The 23,270-nt window shown below is 45.2% G+C and overlaps 1 protein-coding gene across 2 annotated transcripts in view; it reads right to left on the bottom strand.

The window, feature by feature from the left end:
• The window catches only part of GABRP (gamma-aminobutyric acid type A receptor subunit pi), a 42,733-nt gene that overhangs the window by 1,825 nt on the left and 17,638 nt on the right, over positions 1 to 23,270 (bottom strand). For both annotated transcript variants that reach the window (XM_077926478.1, XM_028722179.2), the window contains exons 4-10: positions 20,086 to 20,201; positions 15,722 to 15,789; positions 10,243 to 10,460; positions 7,755 to 7,837; positions 2,426 to 2,563; positions 1,730 to 1,882; positions 522 to 691 (exon numbers count right to left, since the gene is read on the bottom strand). In XM_077926478.1, coding sequence (XP_077782604.1) covers positions 522 to 691; positions 1,730 to 1,882; positions 2,426 to 2,563; positions 7,755 to 7,837; positions 10,243 to 10,460; positions 15,722 to 15,789; positions 20,086 to 20,201 — 946 coding nt within the window. The remainder of the gene's footprint in view (positions 1 to 521; positions 692 to 1,729; positions 1,883 to 2,425; positions 2,564 to 7,754; positions 7,838 to 10,242; positions 10,461 to 15,721; positions 15,790 to 20,085; positions 20,202 to 23,270) is intronic.

The following is a 23,270-nucleotide window of genomic DNA, read 5'->3' as shown; positions in this document are numbered from 1 at the left end:
CGCCGCAACCCCAGAGTCAGTCATGACTGGACCTAATGGTCAGGGGTCCCTTTACCTTTACTGTTTGAATGTTGCGATGATGATGCATATTTCTTGTGTTGTGAGCTGCTTTGGGTAAATGTATAGGGGAAAGTGGGTAAAAGCCTCAGCGCCTAGGGCTTGCCGATCAAAAGGTCGGCGGTTCGAATCCCCGCGGCGGGGTGCGCTCCCGTTGCTCGGTCCCAGCGCCTGCCAACCTAGCAGTTCGAAAGCACTCCCGGGTGCAAGTAGATAAATAGGGACCGCTTACTAGCGGGAAGGTAAACAGCGTTTCCGTGTGCGGCTCTGGCTCACCAGAGCAGCGATGTCACGCTGGCCACGTGACCCGGAAGTGTCTCCGGACAGCGCTGGCCCCCGGCCTCTTGAGTGAGATGGGCGCACAACCCTAGAGTCTGTCAAGACTGGCCCGTACGGGCAGGGGTACCTTTACCTTTATAGGGGAAAGTGGCCTACAAGCTAAATAAATAAATCTTTTTGTTTACCTTTTGCGATGCAATATAGTGAGCTACTGCATATTCTACCAAGGCACCAAATATGAAGGTGAAGCAGATGCCCAGGTAAACATCAATGGCTTTTATGAAACCGTTGGTCTTCGTCACAGCGTTTCGTGAGCCCATCATCAGAGTTGTCATTGACAGCACAGTTGTTACTCCTGCGGGGTGGGAGGGAGGAAGGAACACTTTAATCGAAAGAAAAGCACAGGGCTGGCCAAAGATGGTGGCCCCCCTCACATTTCACATATCAAATCCGACTGGCCTTAACAACTGAACAATGTTGATGGGACACATCTGAAGGCAGCAGACTAGCTGCTCTGGCTTCCAACAGGTGAGGCACTCAAGAAGAAGAAGAAGAAGAGGAGGAGGAGGAGGAGGAGAAGTTTGGATTTGATATCCCGCTTTATCACTACCCGAAGGAGTCTCAAAGCGGCTCACATTCTCCTTCCCCTTCCTCCCCCACAACCAACACTCTGTGAGGTGATTGGGGCTGAGAGACTTCAGAGAAGTGTGACTGGCCCAAGGTCACCCAGCAGCTGAATGTGGAGGAGCGGAGACGCGAACCTGGTTCCCCAGATTACGAGTCTACCGCTCTTAACCACTACACCACACTGGAATGACTTTGTGGCTGTTGCCAAGTAAAGGTACCTATACCTTACCTTAGCATGGCAGCAGAAGAACTGGGGGAGCACTGAAGTCTCACCATTTTCTTTCTGGGTCCACATGCATTTGCTCATTCTTGCTAAACCATGGTGCTCTACCATTGAGCTATAGCCCTTCCTCATCCATTTTTCTCAGTTTAGGATGTCATCCAGAAATTAAGCTACACTAAAGGACTGATCCCCTTCTAAAGAGTTCATGCATTCCTGAAGGCAGTTTGAAAAACACATGGTGTGCCAATTCATGGCTGGCATGAAATAATATTCAAAGTCTGAAAGCACATTCAGAGTTAATTCGTATTTTCCATCTGACAGTATTTGATAGATGCTGTTCAAATTAGCATTTGACAGGTGACAGTGGTTAACATGTCAAATGTTTGTGATGATTTATCCCAGCTTTGGAAACTTGGGTACCACAACATTTCAGTTTTTACATTCAACATAGCTTGTAGCACTGCACAAACAACAGGTGCTTATGTTCTCTTGCTCCCTCTCCCATCCACTGCACGAAGTATCCTACTTCAGAGAACAGCTCACCAATACATGTTCTTGCCGGAACGGAATCCAGAGTGATCCAGAAAGAAACCCAAGACAATATGACGAGGAGGGTGGATGGCACATACGTCTCCAGAATGAAATACAGGATATTTCTCTTGAGTTCAAACTGCAACACTAGTCTTGGGTAATTGCCTAGTTAGAGAAAGAAAACACATCCTACAATGAAAAGAAACCATCCACAGAGAGAAGGCAATCCTACGCCAAGTTTTATTCAATGGATGCAGATTTTTGACGAAGTAGAGAAGAGAGCCATCATATTACTGGCCAGAAGACAGGCCTGGCATCAGAAGTGAGTCCCTTTCAACTCTACAACTCTATGATTCTACAGTGGTACCTCAGGTTAAGAACTTAATTCATTCTGGAGGTCCGTTCTTAACCTGAAACTGTTCTTAACCTGAGGTACCACTTTAGCTAATGGGGCCTCCTGCTGCCACCGGAGCACGATTTCTGTTCTCATCCTGAAGCAAAGTTCTTAACCCGAGGTACTATTTCTGGGTTAGCGGAGTCTGTAACCTGAAGCGTATGTAACCTGAGGTACCACTGTATAGTTCTATGATCACATCTCCAAAGTTCTCAAAATCAGGGAAAGGTTCATAGGTGGACCTGGACCATTCAGAAGAGCTAGCATTTGTGAGCCATATTTGTTTACGTCTCTGCTTCTTCAGCTTTCATTACCTGTTTCCTGGTGAGACATTGTTACAAGGCTGTAATAGTGCTCCACTGTGTACTGAGAAAGTCGCAGGTTCTCAAGGCCGTGGACCGAATCGTTTCCCCTCAACCAAGTGTACAGTAGATCGTTTTCATCATATCCCCCTGCAGGCAATATATTAAAAAAGAATCAAGAGGTAACTGGACAACCAGTTGAGTAAGTAGCTGAATGTTTTGCCCCTGAGTCCTGAACTGGACTCTTGAACTCCCACTGGAGTTTTTGATTTCCAGAGCCTGTTTTAATGCTCTGGGTGGTGCTGTGGGTTAAACCACAGAGCCCAGGACTTGCCAATCAGAAGGTCGGCGGTTCAAATCCCCACAACAGGGTGAGCTCCCCGTAGCTCAGTCCCTGCTCCTGCCAACCTAGCAGTTCGAAAGCATGTCAAAGTGCAAGTAGATAAATAGGTACCACTCCGGCGGGGAGGTAAATGGCGTTTCCGTGCGCTGCTCTGGTTCGCCAGAAGCGGCTTAGTCATGCTGGCCACATGACCCGGAAGCTGTACGCCGGCTCCCTCAGCCAGTAAAGCGAGATGAGCGCCGTAACCCCAGAGTCACGGATGAGACTGGGGTTGCGGCACTCATCTCGCTTTATTGGCCAAGGGAACTGGCGTACAGCTTCCAAGTCATGTGGCCAGCATGACTAAGCCACTTCTGACAGAGCAGCGCATGGAAACACCATTTACCTTCCCGTCGGAGTCGTACTTATTTATCTACAGTACTTGCATTTTGATGTGCTTTTGAACTGCTAGGTTGGCAGGAGCAGGGACCGAGCAACGGGAGCTCACCCCATCGCAAGGATTCGAACTGCCGACCTCCTAATCGGCAAGTCCTAGGCTCTGTGGTTTAACCCACAGCGCCACCCGCGTCCCCTTACTCTCAGCATTACAAGACTGGTTATTTGAGTCTATCCCCCATTGCTGACAATGGAAAGGAAGCTTTGGATGAGTGAGGTCTCTTGTAAGTAAAGATTGCCATTTCATCAGCAGCATGGATGTAAGTTCAGCCCAACAGAAATTACGAGCCATTTCCCAATATGAACGGAAGGTACTGCAAATACAAAGAGTTATACAACTCTCCTAAAATCAGATTGCTTTCATAAACAAGCCGATAACGTTTTCATCGGCCCAGCTATTTAATTAAAGATCTGCCACGCAGTAAAAATGGAAACACTGATATTTACCAGTTTGCCTTCACAGCAAAGAGCGAGAAATTGTGTTTTCCACTAGAAACAAATGACGGGAATCTTGCAACAGATATTACACAGAATGTGCTGATTCCCCAGGTACAAATCATCCAAATATGACTTTTCAAAGTTTGCACCCAGTTTGTAATAATAACTGCCGTTACTAAGGGAAACTTTATAATAAATGACTGATTGTTCTTAATTCATCTGGCATATATTTAAATAGCATTAATTCCAGGCATTTATCCTAATGACATCTCCAGTTGGCAATGTGCATGTAATTTCATAAGAATAATATGGCACAGGAGCTTGACATAGGACCCAATTACTCTCTTTCTCTCTTTTTAAGGCTAAACCCAGCTACATTTTAAAACAAGAGGCTAATCATTATTATTTCAGTTTCTGTGCATTGTAATAAAGTTAATCATGGCAAACTAATATGATTTTAATGTGAAAATAATAGGCCCTTCCATAGGAACCCCACTCAAGTAGCTGGCAAGTAAAACCTGGTCTTAAAATAATGAGATTTTAGACATTACTTGAATCGGTAACCACAATGAACAAAGAGTCTTCAAGATGTTCAGTCCTCGCATGCACCCAAATTGTTCTGGTTCTTCTTGCCCTCATGAGTGGCAAAAGCCCATGACTCCTTAAATCAGGAATTCCCAAACTGCGTGCAAGGGCACAGTAGCATGTCATGTTTGGATTTGATACCCCGCTTTATCACTACCTGAAGGAGTCTCAAAGCGGTTAATATTCTCCTTTCCCTTCCTTCTCCACAACAAACACTATGAGGTGAGTGAGGCTGACACTTCAGAGAAGTGTGACTAGCCCAAGGTCACCCAGCAGCTGCATGTGGAGCAGCAGGGAAGCAAACCCTGTTCACCAGATTACGAGTCCACCGCTCTTAACCACTACACCACACTGGCTCAAGGAAGGGGGTCAATCGTAGGCCTTCCAAGATGCTGAGGCCCACGTAGCTGCCTGAGGGTGCTGTGTGGATGCACCAGCTCGTGGCTATTGACTCCAGGCCACAACTTACAGCATCTTTGCTTGCTTTTCTGAGATTGGCAAACACTGCATATGTCCTTATGCTTGCAGAACAGCTTCTCAGCACCTTCCTTCCTTCCTTCCAACAGCAGCTCCCTGCAGCCCCAACCCCAGAACAGAATGACCTGAGGCTCAAAAGGCTACTGCAAATAACATAATGCCTCTTCCTCAGTGTCTGTGTGAAAGTGCTTTCCACTTACACCTGAGAGTTTGGACCATAGGCAACTGTCTGATTGGTGGTAGTAAGCTGTAGATGAGGTGAAAATAAAAAATGAGGTGAAAATGAAAAGTGAGATCAGCTCTCCATGCATATTTGTTGGTGAGGGAAATGTTCGTTTCCGAGCACAATTCAAAGTGTTCGCGCTGACCTTTAAAGCCCTAAACGGCCTCGGCCCAGTATACCTGAAGGAGTGTCTCCACCTCCATCGTTCTACCCAGACACTGAGATCCAGCGCCAAGGGCCTTCTGGCGGTTCCCTCATTGCGAGAAGTAAGGTTACAGGGAACCAGACAGAGGGCCTTCTCGGCAGTGGCGGCCACCCTGTGGAACACCCTCCCTTCAGATCTGAAGGAAATAAGTAGCTATCCTATCTTTAAAAGACATCTGAAGGCAGCCCTGTTCAGGGAAGTTTTTAATATTTAAGGCTGTATTGTTTTTAATACTTGATTGGGAGCCGCCCAGAGTGGCTGGGAAGACTCAGCCAGATGGGCAGGGTATAAATAATAAATGATGATGATGATGATGATGATACTATGGAACAAGCCTGTCAGCCTGAAAGCAGAATGTCTAGAAAAGTCAGTGGGTCAAGTAAGGTCCTTCTGAATGCCAGGATGGGCATGTGAAGCCCGTGTTGACCCCACAGTGATTTTTTTGACCTGTCCTCTGTGTTCTTTAGCTATTTGCTCGATAGCCCGGACTTTCCCCTCATCAATTCTACAGCAAGCAATAGTGGCCACTGACTATGCTTCCTGATCGTATATTTACACAACCAGATTTCTGGAAACAACAAAGGGTGCTTTATACTGAGATACGACCCTAGTTAAACCCACCATTCAACCTGAGGTAGCAAAGAGGTCAAGTTCTTATAGGAAAGCTTGCATCGTATGCTCCCATGCATTCCTTGATTCAGTTCTTGCTAGTGGCAATGGAAGTGTCTAAGCAAGTGCAGTTCTGCCCTATGTATGCTTAGGTAAAGGTAAAGGGACCCCTGACCATTAGGTCCAGTCGCGGACGACTCTGGGGTTGCAGCGCTCATCTTGCTTTATTGGCCGAGGGAGCCGGCGTACAGCTTCCGGGTCATGTGGTCAGCATGACTAAGCCACTTCTGGTGAACCAGAGCAGCACACGGAAACGCCATTTACCTTCCCGCTGGAGTGGTACCTATTTATCTACTTGCACTCTGACGTGCTTTCAAACTGCTAGGTTGGCAGGAGCAGGGACCAAGCAACAGGAGCTCACCCCATCACGGGGATTCGAACCGCCGACCTTCTGATCGGCAAGCCCTAGGGCTCTGTGGTTTAACCCACAGCGCCACCTGTGTCCGTGTATGCTTACTCAGATGTGAATCCTATGGAGCTCAATGTGGCTTGCTCCCTAGTGGCTAGTAAGTATGCTTATAATTCCATATTTATTAAATGTATTGTGAAAACGCAACTTTTCTGAGTTACACAGAGAGAATGCAACTGGAGGCCTATTTAAATACAAAATAATTGTATTCCATACAGTAAAGTGGCCTAGCTATTGAAAATGAGACTGTGGCCACAGCTTGCGTAGGGTGGCAATCATCCAGTTGGCAATCAGATTCAATCCTGCTCCCTAAATTGGCTTGCTCTGTTAATAAATGACAGAGCAGAGAGAAAAGGCAAGTTCAAATGATTAGGAGGAAATTCGCCTCGCCTGTTTTGTGTGCTGCGTGACAGTCTCATGTTTTTAAGAGAAACCCATCTCATGTAGGGCAAGGGAAGATACACTGTATGGTCTGTCCATAAAATCTTGCACATGTATTTCCAAAACTGTCCCAGGGTGAAGAAGATAGACATTGTAAAAGGTCGGTAGGGAAGCTGTGCCCTGCAGATGTTCTTGGGCTCCATTTCACATCAACCTGAGCCAGCATGGCCAATAATCACAGAGGATGGGAAGTGTCATTCAGAAGCAACTGGAGGACCACAGGTTCCCCCAGTTCAGTAGCACCTGCCCTGTGGAACGCCCTCCCATCAGATGTCAAAGAGATAAACAACTACCTGACATTTAGAAGACATGTGAAGGCAGCCCTGTTCAGGGAAGTTTCTAATGTGTGACATTTTAGTGTATTTTTAATCTCTGTTGGAAGCCGCCCAGAGTGGCTGGGGAAACCCAGCCAGATGGGCGGGTTACAAATAATAAATTATTGTTGTTATTATTATTATTATTGTTATTATTATTATTATGCTTGTAAAGAGAACCAAGGAAGGGGAGGAGGGAAGTCTGAACAACTACAACTATGTATGTAATTGTGTTTGATAATTATTGGTGGCAATTTGAAAAACTGAAAACTGAAATGTATTAAAAGAAAGAAACCTTTTCAAGCACAAACAATATTGGGATCAGTATCATGTATAACTGCCCCAATATCATGAGTACAAACTATAAGGTTTTCGGCAAAGGCCCATTGCTAGCCTAGAAGCAATGCAGAAATATTTAAAAAGTAAAAAGGAAAAGCTATTTTATTATTACCGTAGTTGCCACAAAGACACCTTCCATAGGTGGGATAAAAAAGTCTAGAATCTACAAAGGCTAAGTGTTCTACACCTAGGGATTTATTTTTTCATTCTTCTGGTTTCAGAATATATATAGTGAATTTCTCGTCAGCCTATTTAAAATTAATATGATCATGTATTACTGGAAGATGAGGTGCAGCTGTTTACTTTTTGAAATGGCTCTACATTTGAAAGGGGCGGGTGGAAAATTTCAAGAGCTCCAAGACAGAAATGAAATGTTTGAACTGGTCACCTAAATATGAAGAAACAAATTCAGGAGCAGTCAGGGGTGGGATAGTTTCATCTTCTTGTAGAATGTGATACTTACAGCTTTCCATCTGCAGTTTACATGTCTGCGTGTCCAGGGGATATTTTGACAGGTCCATGTTACACGCAACTGTGGTAGTGATTCTGCAAAAAGAGAAAGTGCTGTGAAGGCATCGAGGAGGAACGGCCTGTATTTTCCATAGCAGTCCACAGATGGCAATGTTTCTGCTTCAAAGAATAAATAACTGTTAAAACTAGCACTTAAGCTGCAGCCTGGACTTCCCTTTAGTTCAGATTGGCAACTCTGGATCATTCCACTTATGGAAACAGGATAATGTCCGACAGCCTTTGTGAACTTGGTGTTCCCCAGATGTTTCAACCTCCCTTCAACCCCAGCCAGCAAGTCCAAAACATTTGGAGAGAACAAGGATTACAAAGGCTGCTGCAAGATTATGTGACATAATCTGCCTTGGCGTCCTCTGCTAGGCCAAAATGTACAAAAATATGTTGATCAGCAGAACAGCACAGAATTTGGGCCAGGTTATGCCATGGAAGTGAGAGCTGGACCATAAAGAAGGCTGATCGCCAAAGAATTGATGCTTTTGAATTATGGTGCTGGAGGAGACTCTTGAGAGTCCCATGGACTGCAAGAAGATCAAACCTATCCATTCTGAAGGAAATCAGCCCCGAGTGCTCACTGGAAGGACAGATCCTGAAGCTGAGGCTCCAATACTTTGGCCACCTCATGAGAAGAGAAGACTCCCTGGAAAAGACCCTGATGCTGGGAAAGATGGAGGGCACAAGGAGAAGGGGACGACAGAGGACGAGATGGTTGGACAGTGTTCTCGAAGCTACCAGCATGAGTCTGACCAAACTGTGGGAGGCAGTGGAAGACAGGAGTGCCTGGCATGCTCTGGTCCATCGGGTCAAGAAGAGTTGGACACGACTAAATGACTAAACAACAACAACAATGCCAGTTTGAGCTGAATATTTGTGTGATGGCCATCATTCTGCAAAGCACAATCTCTCCTTTATATAAGAAGCAAGTGACTACTAAAGATTGTAGGATGTGGACTCAAATTCACCCACATCAAGTGCTATTCCTGGATACATAAAAAGTTAAATTGGAAAAAAAAAACATTTGTAAACACTCAAACCACTTAACATGTATGTGTAGTCTTGCTTTAATCCAGGTGTGTCCAAAATCGGTTTAATCCAGCCCCTGTGGCAGTTTATTTCCTGGGGTAAAATCCCCAAAAAACCTAAACCTCAACAACTTAAATCCTAAAAAAAAAGCTCAACAACTTCACTTCATCAAATCTGGTCCTCTTTGAAAAAAGTTTGGACACAATCCTTACAACAACAGCCCCTCTCCTGTTCTGTTTACTATCAAGCCCAGGGTTTCCCAACCTTTTAGGGCATGCCGGCACCTTTAGAAATCTAAGAAACTGTCACAAAATACCCATTTCACAGAAGGAAAAGTGATGATACTCAGAACCACCACCACCCCAAAACAACAAACAAAACACCAAAGTAAAAAAATGCAGGCAAAAGGGGGGGAAACTGGTAAACCGTGTGCCTCCCCACCCAAAACAAATGAAATGCCAAAATTTAAGGGGCGGGTGTCTTTGGGGACACCAAGGGGAGTGTCTGAGGGTACTGTCTGAGGGTACATCACACTGGGGAGCCCAGAGCTGGCCAGATGCAGAGTTCTGAAAGATGCAAAAACTAGCATGCTATTTTGTGGTATTTTTAAGGTAAGGTAAAGGGACCCCTGACCATTAGGTCCAGCCGTGACCGACTCTGGGGTTGCGGCACTCATCTCGCTTTATTGGCCGAGGGAGCCGGTGTCCAGCTTCCAGGTCATGTGGCCAGCATGACTAAGCTGCTTCTGGCGAACCAGAGCAGCGCACGGAAAAGCCGTTTACCTTCCCGCCAGAGTGGTACCTATTTATCTACTTGCACTTTGACGTGCTTTTGAACTGCTAGGTTGGCAGGAGCAGGGACCAAGAAACGGGAGCTCACCCCGTTGCGGGGATTCGAACCGCCGACCTTCTGATCGGCAAGTCCTAGGCTCTGTGGTTTAACCCACAGCGCCACCCATGTCCCTGTTGTATTTTTGGTTGCCCCCCAAAAGGCTGTGTTATAGATGTTCAGTTGTATGCCTCATACATTCTTTTTATCCCATACTATTTTTCCTTTAAAACAGCAGCCTCAATAGTTGTTTGATATTCGTCAGTACATTCCCTGTACCTAAGTTCTCTATTGCAGCATGTCAGTGTGTTATTAAAAGCATGTGATACCTGTGATGAGTGTTTGAAGAAAGGAAGCTACAGCTGTAGAAATAATGGAATAATGAGACAATGAATTATGAGAATTATGATGAAATATGCAACTGGCAAAACTATTTCCCCAGATATACCTGACTCTCAGAATCTAATGGCGTATTTGGGGCCTTTAATTCCTGACTGTTGCAGCCGCCTGCAATCTTTCTGCTACTCAAGGGTAGCAAAGGGTAGCAAACCAGTAGGAGCACAAGCAAGACTTACCGCAAAGCATACAAGACGGTGCCGTTAGAGAACAGCCGTATAAGCCGATTCTCTGCTGTGACCTCATGCAAGAAAGACTTCTTAGACTCCACAATATACGTGTCAGGAACCCACAGGTAGTTCACCAGTCGGGCATCCAGAGTGAAACTTTTGTTCCCCTGAAAAACCAGGCGAGGATCTGTCCAGCGTTGTCGCAAATATATTGTCACCGTGTAGTCCTGGAAAAGAAGGCAGGCCATGAGCAGGCATTCAGGACTTTGCTGCATGCAAAAACTCTCTAAGTTAGAGAGACTTTTGACAGGTGGAGTTCAACTGACTTATCCAAAGGGTGCTCTGAGCATATATTTTTCATTGAATGTAGTCCCTCTGTCCTAAAGGCATTTCTGATATTTGCTCATCTTGATTCTTTTGGTTCTCCACACTGCTCTATAACTCAGTACATTTTTTGCTGTTTTAAAGTTAATTGTTAATTGATAATAAATAAATAAATAAATAAATAAATGGGACGCGGGTGGCGCTGTGGGTAAAAGCCTCAGCACCTAGGGCTTGCCGATCGAAAGGTCGGCGGTTCGAATCCCCGCGGCGGGGTGCGCTCCCGTTGCTCGGTCCCAGCACCTGCCAACCTAGCAGTTCGAAAGCACCCCCAGGTGCAAGTAGATAAATAGGGACCGCTTACAAGCGGGAAGGTAAACGGCGTTTCCGTGTGCGGCTCTGGCTCGCCAGAGCAGCGATGTCACGCTGGCCACGTGACCCGGAAATGTCTCTGGACAGCGCTGGCCCCCGGCCTCTTGAGTGAGATGGGCGCACAACCCTAGAGTCTGGCAAGACTGGCCCGTACGGGCAGGGGTACCTTTATCTTTTAAATAAATAATACTGTATTTTTCGCTCTATAAGACGCACTTTCCCCCCTTCAAAAATCAAGGTGTGTGTGCATCTTAAGGAGCGAATGCAGGATCCTTGGCTTCAGCTATAGCAACACGAAGCCTCCAAAGCGAAGAGGGAGAACTCTACGCTCCAAAGGCTTGTGGATAGCTGCCTGAAGCCTGGAGAGCGAGAGGGGTCGGTGCACACCGATCCTTCTTGCTTTCCAGACTTCGCTTCGCTGGAGAGGTGCTGCACAGCTTTCCCTCTCTGCGCAGCACCCCTTCAGCGAAGCGGGAGGAGAAATGAAAGGGGATTCGTTTTTCCTGCCGCTTCACTGAAGGGGCGCTGAGCAGAGAGGGGGAGAATTTTTTCCCCCTGTTCTTCCTCTCCTATGGTCCGGCGCGTCCTATAGAGCGAAAAATACGGTAATAATAATAATAATTTATTTATACCCTGTCCATCTGGCTGGGTTTCCCCAGCCAGTCTGAGCAGCTCCCAACAGAATGTTAAAAACACACACAAAAATCAAACATTAAAAACTTCTCTAAACAGGGTTGCCTTCAGATGGCTTCTAAAAGTCTGATACAGTGGTACCTCAGGTTAAGTACTTAATTTGTTCCGGAGGTCTGTTCTTAACCTGAAACTGTTCTTAACCTGAAGCACCACTTTAGCCAATGGGGCCTCCTGCTGCACCGCTAGAACACGTTTTCTGTTCTCATCCTGAAACAAAGTTCTTAACCTGAAGCACTATTTCTGGGTTAGCGGAGTCTGTAACCTGAAGCGTATGTAACCTGAAGTGTATGTAACCCGAGGTACCACTGTAGTTGTTTTCCTTGGCATCTGATGGGAGGGCGCCACTACCACAGGGTAGGAGCCACTACCATGAAGGCCCTCTGCCTAGTTCCCTGTAACTTTGATTCTCACAGTGAGGGAACCATCAGAAGGCCCTTGGAGGTGGACCTCAGTGTCTGGGCAGAACAATGGGGGTGGAGATGCTCCTTCAGGTGTACTGGGCCAAGATCGTTAAGGGCTTTAAAGGTCCAGTCTTCAAACTTTTCAGACCAGGATCTACTTTTAACCCAAACACCCATCCATCTGGGGACCCATTTCTTAATCTTTTGCCATATACTTGCATGGTGGGAGTGTTCCTGTTGCAACCCAACTTGGATGAGGCCGCAACCCACCCACCCGTTGCTCCTTAACATAGCTTAAGAACTTTAAATTCACATCTGTTGCAGGTATGGCACTATAGGTGTATCTCTCGCCTGCCACATTTGAACATCAGCCTTGTCCTCAGGTAATCATGGCAGACAAAGTAGGATTCATTGCTCTCTGCATTCAGAATATCATGTTTCACTCTACTTCAGTGCTGGATGAAAGGATTCCTTTTGTGTTGAGTGCATAGACTTTAACAAGCTTTGGAATGAAAGCTGTTAACCAAAAAAAGTCATCCCAAGACTTCATGTATATCATTTCTAGCTTTCAGATTTTATTCTCATGCTGTTAGGGGGGAAATTTCTCCACCTAAATGATTGAGATGGTGCACCATTATGCATTTCAAAGCAGTGAATTATTAATCTCAGCAATGAAGGTGAAAACCCCCGGGTCATTTGTAGTTCAATTATTTATCTAGCAAAAGAGTACATCTCTATAATGTTCTGCGTGAGACCTGAAAATGTGAGTGCTATAGTGATGAGAAGACTACTGTATGAAGATAATATTTGTTGATTAATAGCTTTGGGATACCTGGAAAGTTAGCTTCATGAAAGATTGGCTCAGCCTTGCAAAGACTTCCTATGGGTTCCAAACCCCAGTAGACGGCAGCTTTCAACGGAGTTCTGCATTTAAATGGATACTAAAAAGCTGCGGTGTTCTATAGACCAATGACTTCGGACACCTATTTGTCATTCTCATCTCAGAGGTGCCTTATTTTCAAAAGATGCCTGCAGTGTCTCCAGTCTGGGCTTCTTTGTTTGTTTATTTTAACACCTCTTTTGGCCAGAGCAGCCCGCAAACTAAATACTATGACAACAATACAAGGAATTTAAAAGAAGCAATCCATTTGCTTAAAACGGCATCGCCATAAACAGACACTGGGGATTGGGTAGCAGGGGCTAAAGGAGCATCCCCACGGGAGGAGTTCCAGAAATTTGGTGCCACCACTGAAAAGACTCTGCTGCATGTATTCATCATCCCATATGGCAGTGGGGAGCAGGAACACAACCTCCAGATCTTAACAGCAGGCAAAATCATGTAGGAACAGGTGGTCCTTTTGATACTTCAGGGCCAAACTGTACAGGACTTTGAAATTTGACAACTACCACATTCAGCTTTAGGGACGCGGGTGGCGCTGTGGGTAAAGCCTCAGCGCCTAGGACTTGCTGATCGCATGGTCAGCGGTTCGAATCCCCGCGGCGGGGTGCGCTCCCGTCGTTCAGTCCCAGCGCCTGCCAACCTAGCAGTTCGAAAGCACCCCCGGGTGCAAGTAGATAAATAGGGACCGCTTACCAGCGGGAAGGTAAATGGCGTTCCGTGTGCTGCGCTGGCTCGCCAGATGCAGCTTGTCACGCTGGCCACATGACCCGGAAGTGTCTGCGGACAGCGCTGGCTCCCGGCCTATAGAGTGAGATGAGCGCACAACCCTAGAGTCTGGCAAGACTGGCCCATACGGGCAGGGGTACCTTTACCTTTACATTCAGCTTTACTAGAGGTCCACAAATTCTAATGTTATTAAGAAGACAGAAAAACTTTTCTCTAGCCACTTACAGGATTTTATACAGTTATGATGTGTAAACAGGTAGAGGGGTCTTTTTTTCATATGCGGTGGACTTGTAAGAAAGCGAGGGTATTTTGGGAAATGATATATGATGAGATGAAAAAGATGTTTAAAGTGATTATACCAAAAAACCAACCAACCCTGAAGCTTTTCTCTTAGGGATTACAGGGAAAGAAGTTAGTTAAAAAAAGATGATTAAGCTGTTTTTATATGTAATAACAGCAGCTAGGACTCTTTATGCACAAAAATGGAAGGAAGAAGTCCCCACCAAAGAAGAAGCAAGGGGATGGACTGTGCAGAATTGGCAAAGTTAATAGCCAATTAAATTTTTTTATTAAAAATAGTAATTTGAAAAAATACAATACAATGCACAATTACTCGGGTGTGTGCAGTTAACTGGAGGACTTTTGACTTAATTCATCTACCTGGTTGAGAGACAAAAAACCCACACCCCTAATGTCTACCTCTGGAATGCTTTTAAGGGGTAAGTAACCTTGAGGGACGCGGGTGGCGCTGTGAGTTAAACCACTGAGCCTAGGACTTGCCAATCAGAAGGTTGGCAGTTTGAATCCCCGCGACGGGGTGAGCTCCCGTTGTTCGGTCCCTGCTCCTGCCCACCTAGCAGTTCGAAAGCACGTCAAAGTGCAAGTAGATAAATAGGTACCACTCCGGCGGGAAGGTAAACGGAGTTTCTGTGCGCTGCTCTGGTTCGCCAGAAGCAGCTTAGTCATGCCGGAAGCTGTACGCCGGCTCCCTCGGCCAATAAAGCGAGATGAGCACCGCAACCCCAGAGTTGGCCACGACTGGACCTAATGGTCAGGGGTCCCTTTACCTTTACCTTTAATCTGACCTTGTTAACAAAACTAACAACAAAACCATCATTCTCAGAAACAGAGCAAAAAACAAAAGGTATTGCTAAGAGAGCCATCCAGAGGGTCACTTATCAGGAATGGGGGTCAAAGGGAGATCCACAGACAAAGTTGCTGCTAGATCCTTTGCCATGGCAGCTTGTTGTTGCCAGAGTGAAAGGGGGGGCAGTTATTCCTTTTTAATATATGCCAGGCCCAAAGCTGGCATAGGTCTATGGCTATGCCATTCTGGAGGGCATGTCAGGGAAACAAGCTGGACATGGCATGCTTCTGTAGCTGGTCTCAACACCTCCTGCTCTGCCCCCTCCACCACCAGAGCCAGGACAGTGGTGGCACTTCTCACCTGTATACTGGGGTGGGGGTAGGCCTCTGGCAGCATTGACGGCACAGAATCACTCAGAAAGTCTATGGATGCAGCACTAAGCACACAATGAGAACCACTGAACACAATGGAAAGAGTTCCAGGAGAACCTGGATTGCAAAGTACAGTGGTACCTCTGGTTGCGAACGGGATCTGTTCTGGAGGCCCGTTCGCAACATGAAAAGAGCGCAACCCGCAGTGGCGCGTCTGCACATGCGCGGGTTGCGATTCGCCACTTTTGCGCATGCGCGTGACATCATTTTGTGCTTCTGAGCATGCGCGAGCGGCAAAACCCGGATGTAACCCTTTCTGGTACTTCCGGGTCGCCGCGGGACGTAACCTGAAAGAACGTAACATGAAGCAGACGTAACATAGAATCATAGAATCATAGAGTTGGAATAGACCACAAGGGCCATAGAATCCAACCCCCTGCCAAGCAGGAAACACCATCAGAGCACTCCTGACATATGGTTGTCAAGCCTCTGCTTAAAGACCTCCAAAGAAGGAGGTATGACTGTATCAGAAACTGCATCTGGATTCCCGCCGACTCCCTGCTCCCCGGAGCTGCCTTAATGCCTTTTATTCCCCCCTCCGGGATTGTTTGCTTACCATATCACTCTCAGAAATGCTGGAAATGCTTGCAACGTCAAGGCTCATGGCTATCACCACAGGCTCTCCTGCAAAAGGAAAGGAAAAGGAAGTTTAAATTGCAGAATCAGTCTAGGTGGTACCAAGCTAAGGGTACCAATAGTCTGATGACTTAGCGTAAGATGAGCAGGGCTAGGTTTTCAACATCGCAATATATCACCAGCTAAACATTGCGATATACCGATGCATCATGATGTCTGAAATAAGGATGAAGCTATGTTGGGGCATTGACTGGCTTCACGGTTTTTCCTGCATCGTGATTTGGGCCAGCGCCTGCTCTTGTGATTCGCTGCCTCTTCCGGGATGCATGGGAGAACTGAGCTGGCAGAGTTAACTGGGGCTGCAGGAATCGAGAGACAGCTTCATGGTTTCCCCAACATTGTGATTTTTGCATAGCGCGCACACACGTCATGATTTGTGATATATTGTCAGGTCAAAAATTATGAAACCGATATCACGATATGGACTTCAAACCGGTTTGGGAGGATATGTTGATACGTCGCCCAGCCCTAAAGGTGAGCTTATTGCTTTGCTATGACTCAGTCCCCACTCTGGAAGATAGTTTTGAATGCATTCCTAAGCAGGCCATGACATCTTTGTCTACTGAGCAAAAGACAGAAAGCATGAATGAGGACAAAATCAAAATTCCCGTTCACCTGCCAGGACATTTGGGAAGAGTGGCATTTATTATCACGATGGGCTTACGCATTACGAATACAGCCCTCTGAGGCTGTTATTCTATATATGCTTACCTGGGAGTAAATTCCATTAACATCCTTGGGGCTTACTGCTGAGTAGACATGCCTAGGCCTTGTGGTGCAAAGCTCCTTAACTGAGGGGTGTTGGCGGGGGAGACCAGGATGTGGATAGTTCATTAATTCTGAAGCAGATACTTTCAAAAATGAGAATGACCAGCTCCCGTGTTCTACAGGAATGCGAGCCATCGAAAGAATGAAGACGGCCAAGTTGAAGAAGGCCAGATTCATCATAAAATGAAGGCTACCTAAACAGTGCATGGCCTTGTCATGAAGAAGCAGAACCACTATTATGATTAATAAGCATCTTGAGGTCATTCTTGTGTGATGTGTCGAAAATGACATCTGATGTGTTGACTCCATAGACAGGAGATTATAATGGTGTGTGAAAAGGAAATTGGACAAAAAATCCTAGTTATAATATATTCTTCCTGTTCACTCACTTAGAAAGTATTTGCTTATGCCCAGACATAACCAGGCAATTCCTCTATTTTTCTTTGCTGTAAGTTGCTTGGAGACCTTTGGGTGACAACCAACTAATAAATAAAAAAGCTAAAAATATATACTAGCCCTTTCAATGTTGCCCCATCAGGTGGGAGTTATTCCTTCTGCTGCCTTGACCACCATTCAAGTGAACTAATCACTATAATTGTTTATCTGTCTGTAAAGATATCTATATTCTTACATTTTTAAATTATTATGCTTTTTCATTATTATTACTTTTTGGTCCAGTTCTTCTCTTTCTCCCATTCCAGCTCTTTTTATCTGCTGCATTGAAAGACTGTTTAAAGGGCCATTAGGCTGTAGTCATTTACAGACATATACCTGGCAAAAAGTGCCGTTAAACTCAATGGAGCTTACAGAGCAACCCCAAGTACAGGGATTAGCTGTGTTTAATACCTGCCAGTAATATGGCAACATAAAAACCGCTGCATCTCAAACGTTTTGTTAGCTTTTTCTGAATTCTTGGGGGAAAGTGGGATATTAAAACTACTACATAAATAAATCTGGTCCCAACATTTCAAGCTGCTTACATTGCTCTACAGCTGCTAAGGTCATATTTATTATTGCTAGGGTAGAAGGTGTCTACTATTAGGAGTACGCAAAGTACAGAAAATGTTTAGCAATAATAAGAAAAATACACTAAAACTATCAAATTGCACTGTGGAAGAAGGAACATACCAGGCTTTGTGCAATGTTGGGCTATGCATGTTTACTCATAAGTAAGTCCTAATGTGTTTGTGAGGCTTACTTCCTATTAAATTATATATATATTTCCCATTTTTCCATTTTCACATCATGTTTCCTCCACATAGAATATTTATGTACAGACTTCCCAACCTAACCTCCCACGGTATTCATAATAAACCTAAGATTTGCTACATCTCCATTTATCCACCTTTCTTTCATCCCTTTTACTCCTTAATTATAGTTGACTGCTGCTCATGTGATTACTCCTCCTTGTAATTTAATTGCAGTATCATATTTTCTTAGGTACTCCCCAAAGCTTTCCCATTCGTCCTTTCATCCAGATTTCTTATGTTGGCTGTCATATTGGCAAGTTCTGCAAATTCTGTCAATTTATATAGCCACTGTTCCTTAGTTTCACTTTCTTTCCAACATCTAGTGTACGGCTGCAGCTGTTGCATAGAGAAATAAGTTGCATGCCTGCATGGGGATCTCATCTTCAATTACACCTAGTAGGAAGGCTTCAGACTCCCTAGTAAATGAACAATGGAACAGGTGAGGGTATTGGGTGGGGTTAGCCTGCAGAAAAGATGACAGAGGTGATGCAATGTTGTTGTTTAGTCGTTTAGTTGTGTCCAACTCTTCGTGACCCCATGGACCAGAGCACGCCAGGCACTTCTGTCCTCCACTGCCTCCCGCAGTTTGGTCAAACTCATGCTGGTAGCTTCGAAGACACTATCCAACCATCTCGTCTTCTGTCGTCCCCTTCTCCTTGTGCCCTCCATCTTTCCCAACATCAGGGTCTTTTCCAGGGAGTCTTCTCTTCTCATGAGGTGGCCAAAGTATTAGAGCCTCAGCTTCAGAACCTGTCCTTCCAGTGAGCACTCAGGGCTGATTTCCATAAGAATGGATAGGTTTGATCTTCTTGCAGTCCATGGGACTCTCAAGAGTCTCCTCCAGCACCATAATTCAAAAGCATCAATTCTTCAGCGACCAGCCTTCTTTATGATCCAGCTTTCACTTCCATACATCACTACTGGGAAAACCATAGCTTTAACTATATGGACCTTTGTCGGCAAGGTGATGTCTCTGCTTTTTAAGATGCTGTCTAGGTGATGCGATAGCTGTCTTCAAATATCTAAAGGGTTGTCACACAGAAGATGGAGCAAGCTTGTTTTCTACTGCTCTGGATGGTAGGATCAACACACATTTTGAAACAGGGCAGCTAGCCATGGTTAACACTGATATGAGATATCTGATATCTATTTTATCGGGGGGCAGTTGATTCCTCAAAGAGAGATGATGTTCCCTCACACTTGACCATCATCCCATAAGGATGACAACTGGATTCTTCTGAGTTTGGAGTGGGGAACATTTTTCCACCTGAGGGCCACATTCTGTCATTCTGGGGGCCGCATGGTGGTTCTGGGTGGGGCCCAAAATAAAAAGTAGATGGGCCAGTTAATGGGATTCTTTTGTTTGTACAGCCAAACATTGCAGCCAAGAGTCAGCGCATTCCATGCACACACATCTCTACATCCAGATGAGACACATTAACACAACTCAAGGATGCATTCTGGCCCGGCAAAAGCACTTGTTGAAGCCACAGAAGAGGAACAGTGAAGGCCAGGGTCTAGCGAGAGCCCCATGACTTGACAGAGACCTTAAAGGCTGCGTTTGACCCAAGAGCCTGTGGTTCAACCCACCATTCTAAGTCAAGTTGATTTAATCATTAAGAACAGTGTTTCCTGAAAGCAGGGTCTCCAGCTGTCATTGGACTACAACTTCCATCATCCCTAGCTAGCAGAACCAGTAGTCAGGGATGATGGGAGTTGTAGTCAACAACAGCTGGAGACCCAACACAGATTTCGAAAGAAATTGTGATACAGTCGCCTTATGCCAAAATCTCCGTACTGATAGAAACTGAGAACTGCTCTATATTGGTTATGTACTGAGTTGAATAGGATCCAAAATGCAGCAGTCTGATTGGTCCTAGAACAATAGGATTCAGAATGCAGCAGTCTGATTGGTCCTAGAACAATAGGATTCAGAATGCAGCAGTCTGATTGGTCCACAGGAGCCACCCAATCCAGCTCCAGGTGGAAGTGAATCCGCAACCTGATTGGCCTACAGGAATTAGCCAATCATGTGGGGCCCATTGTGTAAATAATGTATATAAAGCAGACATTCTTCCTCAACACTGGAATTAGGGTAAAGGCAACTGATCTTAAGTTAATAAAATGGAATGGGAATAGGCAAGGGTCTCTAAGTTCAGGGGCATAAAGACAAAGTTATAAATATTAATAAATTATTTCCTCTCTGCAAGGCTGAAAGACTTTGGCAGGTCCTACACAACTATAAAAGATGCTGATGATGTCATACCACCAAATTTTGGCCTGAGATATCTGTTATATCCCTGGGTGAGGTTCCCGAATCCAGGGAGGGATGTTGAGGCTCGGCTATCTGACGTGTCAGCATAATGACCCAAGATGCACTTTCTGAAAACGAAAAGTAAGAAATGTTGAATGTGGCAGTGGCTACTCATCTGTTACGCAGCTGCAGCCTTGCTCTTCTCATCGCATCCAACACTCATAAACCAAACAGAATCTTCATATTGCATTTATGCAGCATTTAAATACTAAACGCCTGCTTGTGGTTCTGTGTGAGAAGGTAGCCGGTGTCTAATTGTCACTGGATTAAAAACAAGGGCTTGCCTACTCTCCCACATTCCTCAGATGAAAATAGGGACCTTTTTCATTCCCCGCCAACAGACCCCTCTTAGCAGGATTTAATTATCAGTCAAGAATAATTTTACAGCACAAAGCGGGGGGGGGGGGGAGGAACCAAAAGAAACACTAAATGCTTGAATATTTTGGACAGCAAGTATGAGATAATCTGCTAAGTATGAGCCAAAGGAAGAGGCCCTCCCTGTGTCTTGTATAAATCACCAGCCACTTTCTGCCTCACCTCTAGAGGCTGAGAACATGGGCGCAAAGCCACGTGGCAGGATTTTTTTGCTATTAAAAAGGCCATGTAGAACACTGAACTTTGTTTCTGTTGCCGCTCCAGATAATTGCAAAATAACAAATAAGTGGCTATTATCGTATAATCAACAGGTATCAGGTAAGGAAAGCTATAACTTTAACTGGATTAGAATTGCAGTGGCCAAATTATTGGCTAGTGTTGCTACAACTGGCAGAAAAACCATGAAGCGGTCTGCCAAGACCCACAGCAATTTTCAAGCGGTTCGTGGTACGGAGGGGAAAAACCACTCATCTAGGGTGGTGAGGTGGGTTAAACCACAGAGCCTAGGACTTGCCGATCAGAAGGTCGGCGGTTCGAATCCCCGCGACGGGGTGAGCTCCCATTTCTTGGTCCCTGCTCCTGCCAACCTAGCAGTTTGAAAGCACATCAAAATGCAAGTAGATAAATAGGTACCACTCTGGAGGGAAAGTAAATGGCATTTCCGTGCGCTGCTCTGGTTCACCAGAAGCGGCTTAGTCATGCTGGCCACATGACCCGGAAGCTGTACGCCAGCTCCCTCGGCCAATAAAGCGAGATGAGCGCCGCAACCCCAGAGTCAGCCACGACTGGACCTAACGGTCAGGGGTCCCTTTACCTTTACTTAGCATCTTAACTGCATAGGTCTTGCTGTTTGCTGAAGACAAGCCTTTTTATCCTGACCTTTAACAGTTAAATTATTTTGTTTTGTGAGACCCACCAGGAGGGGGGAGTCCGCAGCAAAGTCACTACTCTTTCTGTGTGGTTCCATATGGGATTCCAGCAATGATTTCCACCCCAATTAGAAGTTTTGGGGGGAAATCTGAGATGGGGGTAATTAATTGAAATGGAATTGGTTTGCTGCTACTACTGGGCAAGACATTATTGGAACACGTTAACTGGAGGACATGTGGATGGGGTACAAATTAATACAATAATGTATTCGGGGTGATTTTAGTTGGGAAGTGAAATTAATTGGCTAGCCTTCTGTGAAATATACATTCTAGTAATTATTTTCTAAATTTGCATCTCTCTCTCATTCATATATATATATATATATATATATATATATAGTGTGTGTGTGTATGTGTGTGTAATATATATAATATTATATATATATATATATATATATATATATATATATATATATATGCAGGTTTTGGTGTCCTCGGGTGTCTTCCCGTGTAAAAGTTGGGGTGTCTAGGCGACGTTTCGACGAGGTCTCACTCGTCATCTTCAGGCTGGTGCTTTCGGCTTCTTGTTACTGGAAAAAAAGCACCAGCCTGAAGATGACGAGTGAGACCTCGTCGAAACGTCGCCTAGACACCCCAACTTTTACACGGGAAGACACCCGAGGACACCAAAACCTGCATTCCTGTACCCGTGAAAATCTACGAAAGCAAATATATATATATATATATATATACACACACACACACACACACACACACACACACACACTGTATATATACACACACACACACACACACATACAGTGGTACCTCAGGTTAAGTACTTAATTCGTTCCAGAGGTCCGTTCTTAACCTGAAACTGTTCTTAACCTGAAGCACCACTTTAGCTAATGGGGCCTCCTGCTGCTGCTGCACTGCCAAAGCACGATTTCTGTTCTCATCCTGAAGCAAAGTTCTTAACCCGAGGTAATATTTCTGGGTTACTGGAGTCTGTAACCTGAAGCGCATGTAACCTGAGGTACCAATCTCTCTCTCTCTCTCTGTGTGTGTGTGTGTGTAATATATATATATATATATATATATATTTGCTTTCGTAGATTTTCACGGGTACAGGAATGCAGGTTTTGGTGTCCTCGGGTGTCTTCCCGTGTAAAAGTTGGGGTGTCTAGGCGACGTTTCGACGAGGTCTCACTCGTCATCTTCAGGCTGGTGCTTTCGGCTTCTTGTTACTGGAACAGAGCAGGATCTCAGTGTTTGAGTTCCTATAAATACTGTTGAGGAGGTGTGGTGTATAGCCTCCAATGTTCTGGGCCGAGAGGAAGTTCCCAGGCTAGTGTGCCTTTTCTTCTTTTGTTCCTTAATTGCTTGAGGGATATCTTGAGTGATTTCTTGAGTGATATCCTGAGTACCACTTAGGTGGGTCATTAGGTGTGGATTAGTTGCTAAAGCCTTTGTGTCTTGACCTTTTGAACTTTGTGAAGAGTTTTTCTGAGAAGATGGCTGTACTGCACTTAGTTGTGCTCTGGCTTGGCTTCGTGTATAGGGGCGAGCTGTGGTTTTGTGGCCTGTGCCAGCCAGATCTGTGTAGGGATTGCAGGGGGGTGCAGCATCCGGAGGTGCCACCATGGTTTGGCTACTGGATGGTGTCTGTAATTTATCTGTGGAGAGGGTCTGGGTTTGGGTCTGGTGTGGTTGATTGGTGATGGCGTTCTGTGCTCGCCCCTATACACGAAGCCAAGCCAGATGCCCAATTTTGTTATATATATATAACCTTTTCATCATATCCTCTTTTAAAAAAAAAAGAATTGGACTTTAAAAAGCCTATCTAAATTCCCGTCTCAGATTTTTATCTCATGCAATAGCCCCAGAAAACTA

Source organism: Podarcis muralis, chromosome 3 (assembly GCF_964188315.1).
Source record: "Podarcis muralis chromosome 3, rPodMur119.hap1.1, whole genome shotgun sequence".
In the NCBI taxonomy this organism is placed as follows: Eukaryota; Metazoa; Chordata; class Lepidosauria; order Squamata; family Lacertidae; genus Podarcis; species Podarcis muralis.
The sequence above is the reverse complement of the archived record's forward strand: the minus strand, read 5'-3'. Positions and strand labels throughout refer to the sequence as shown.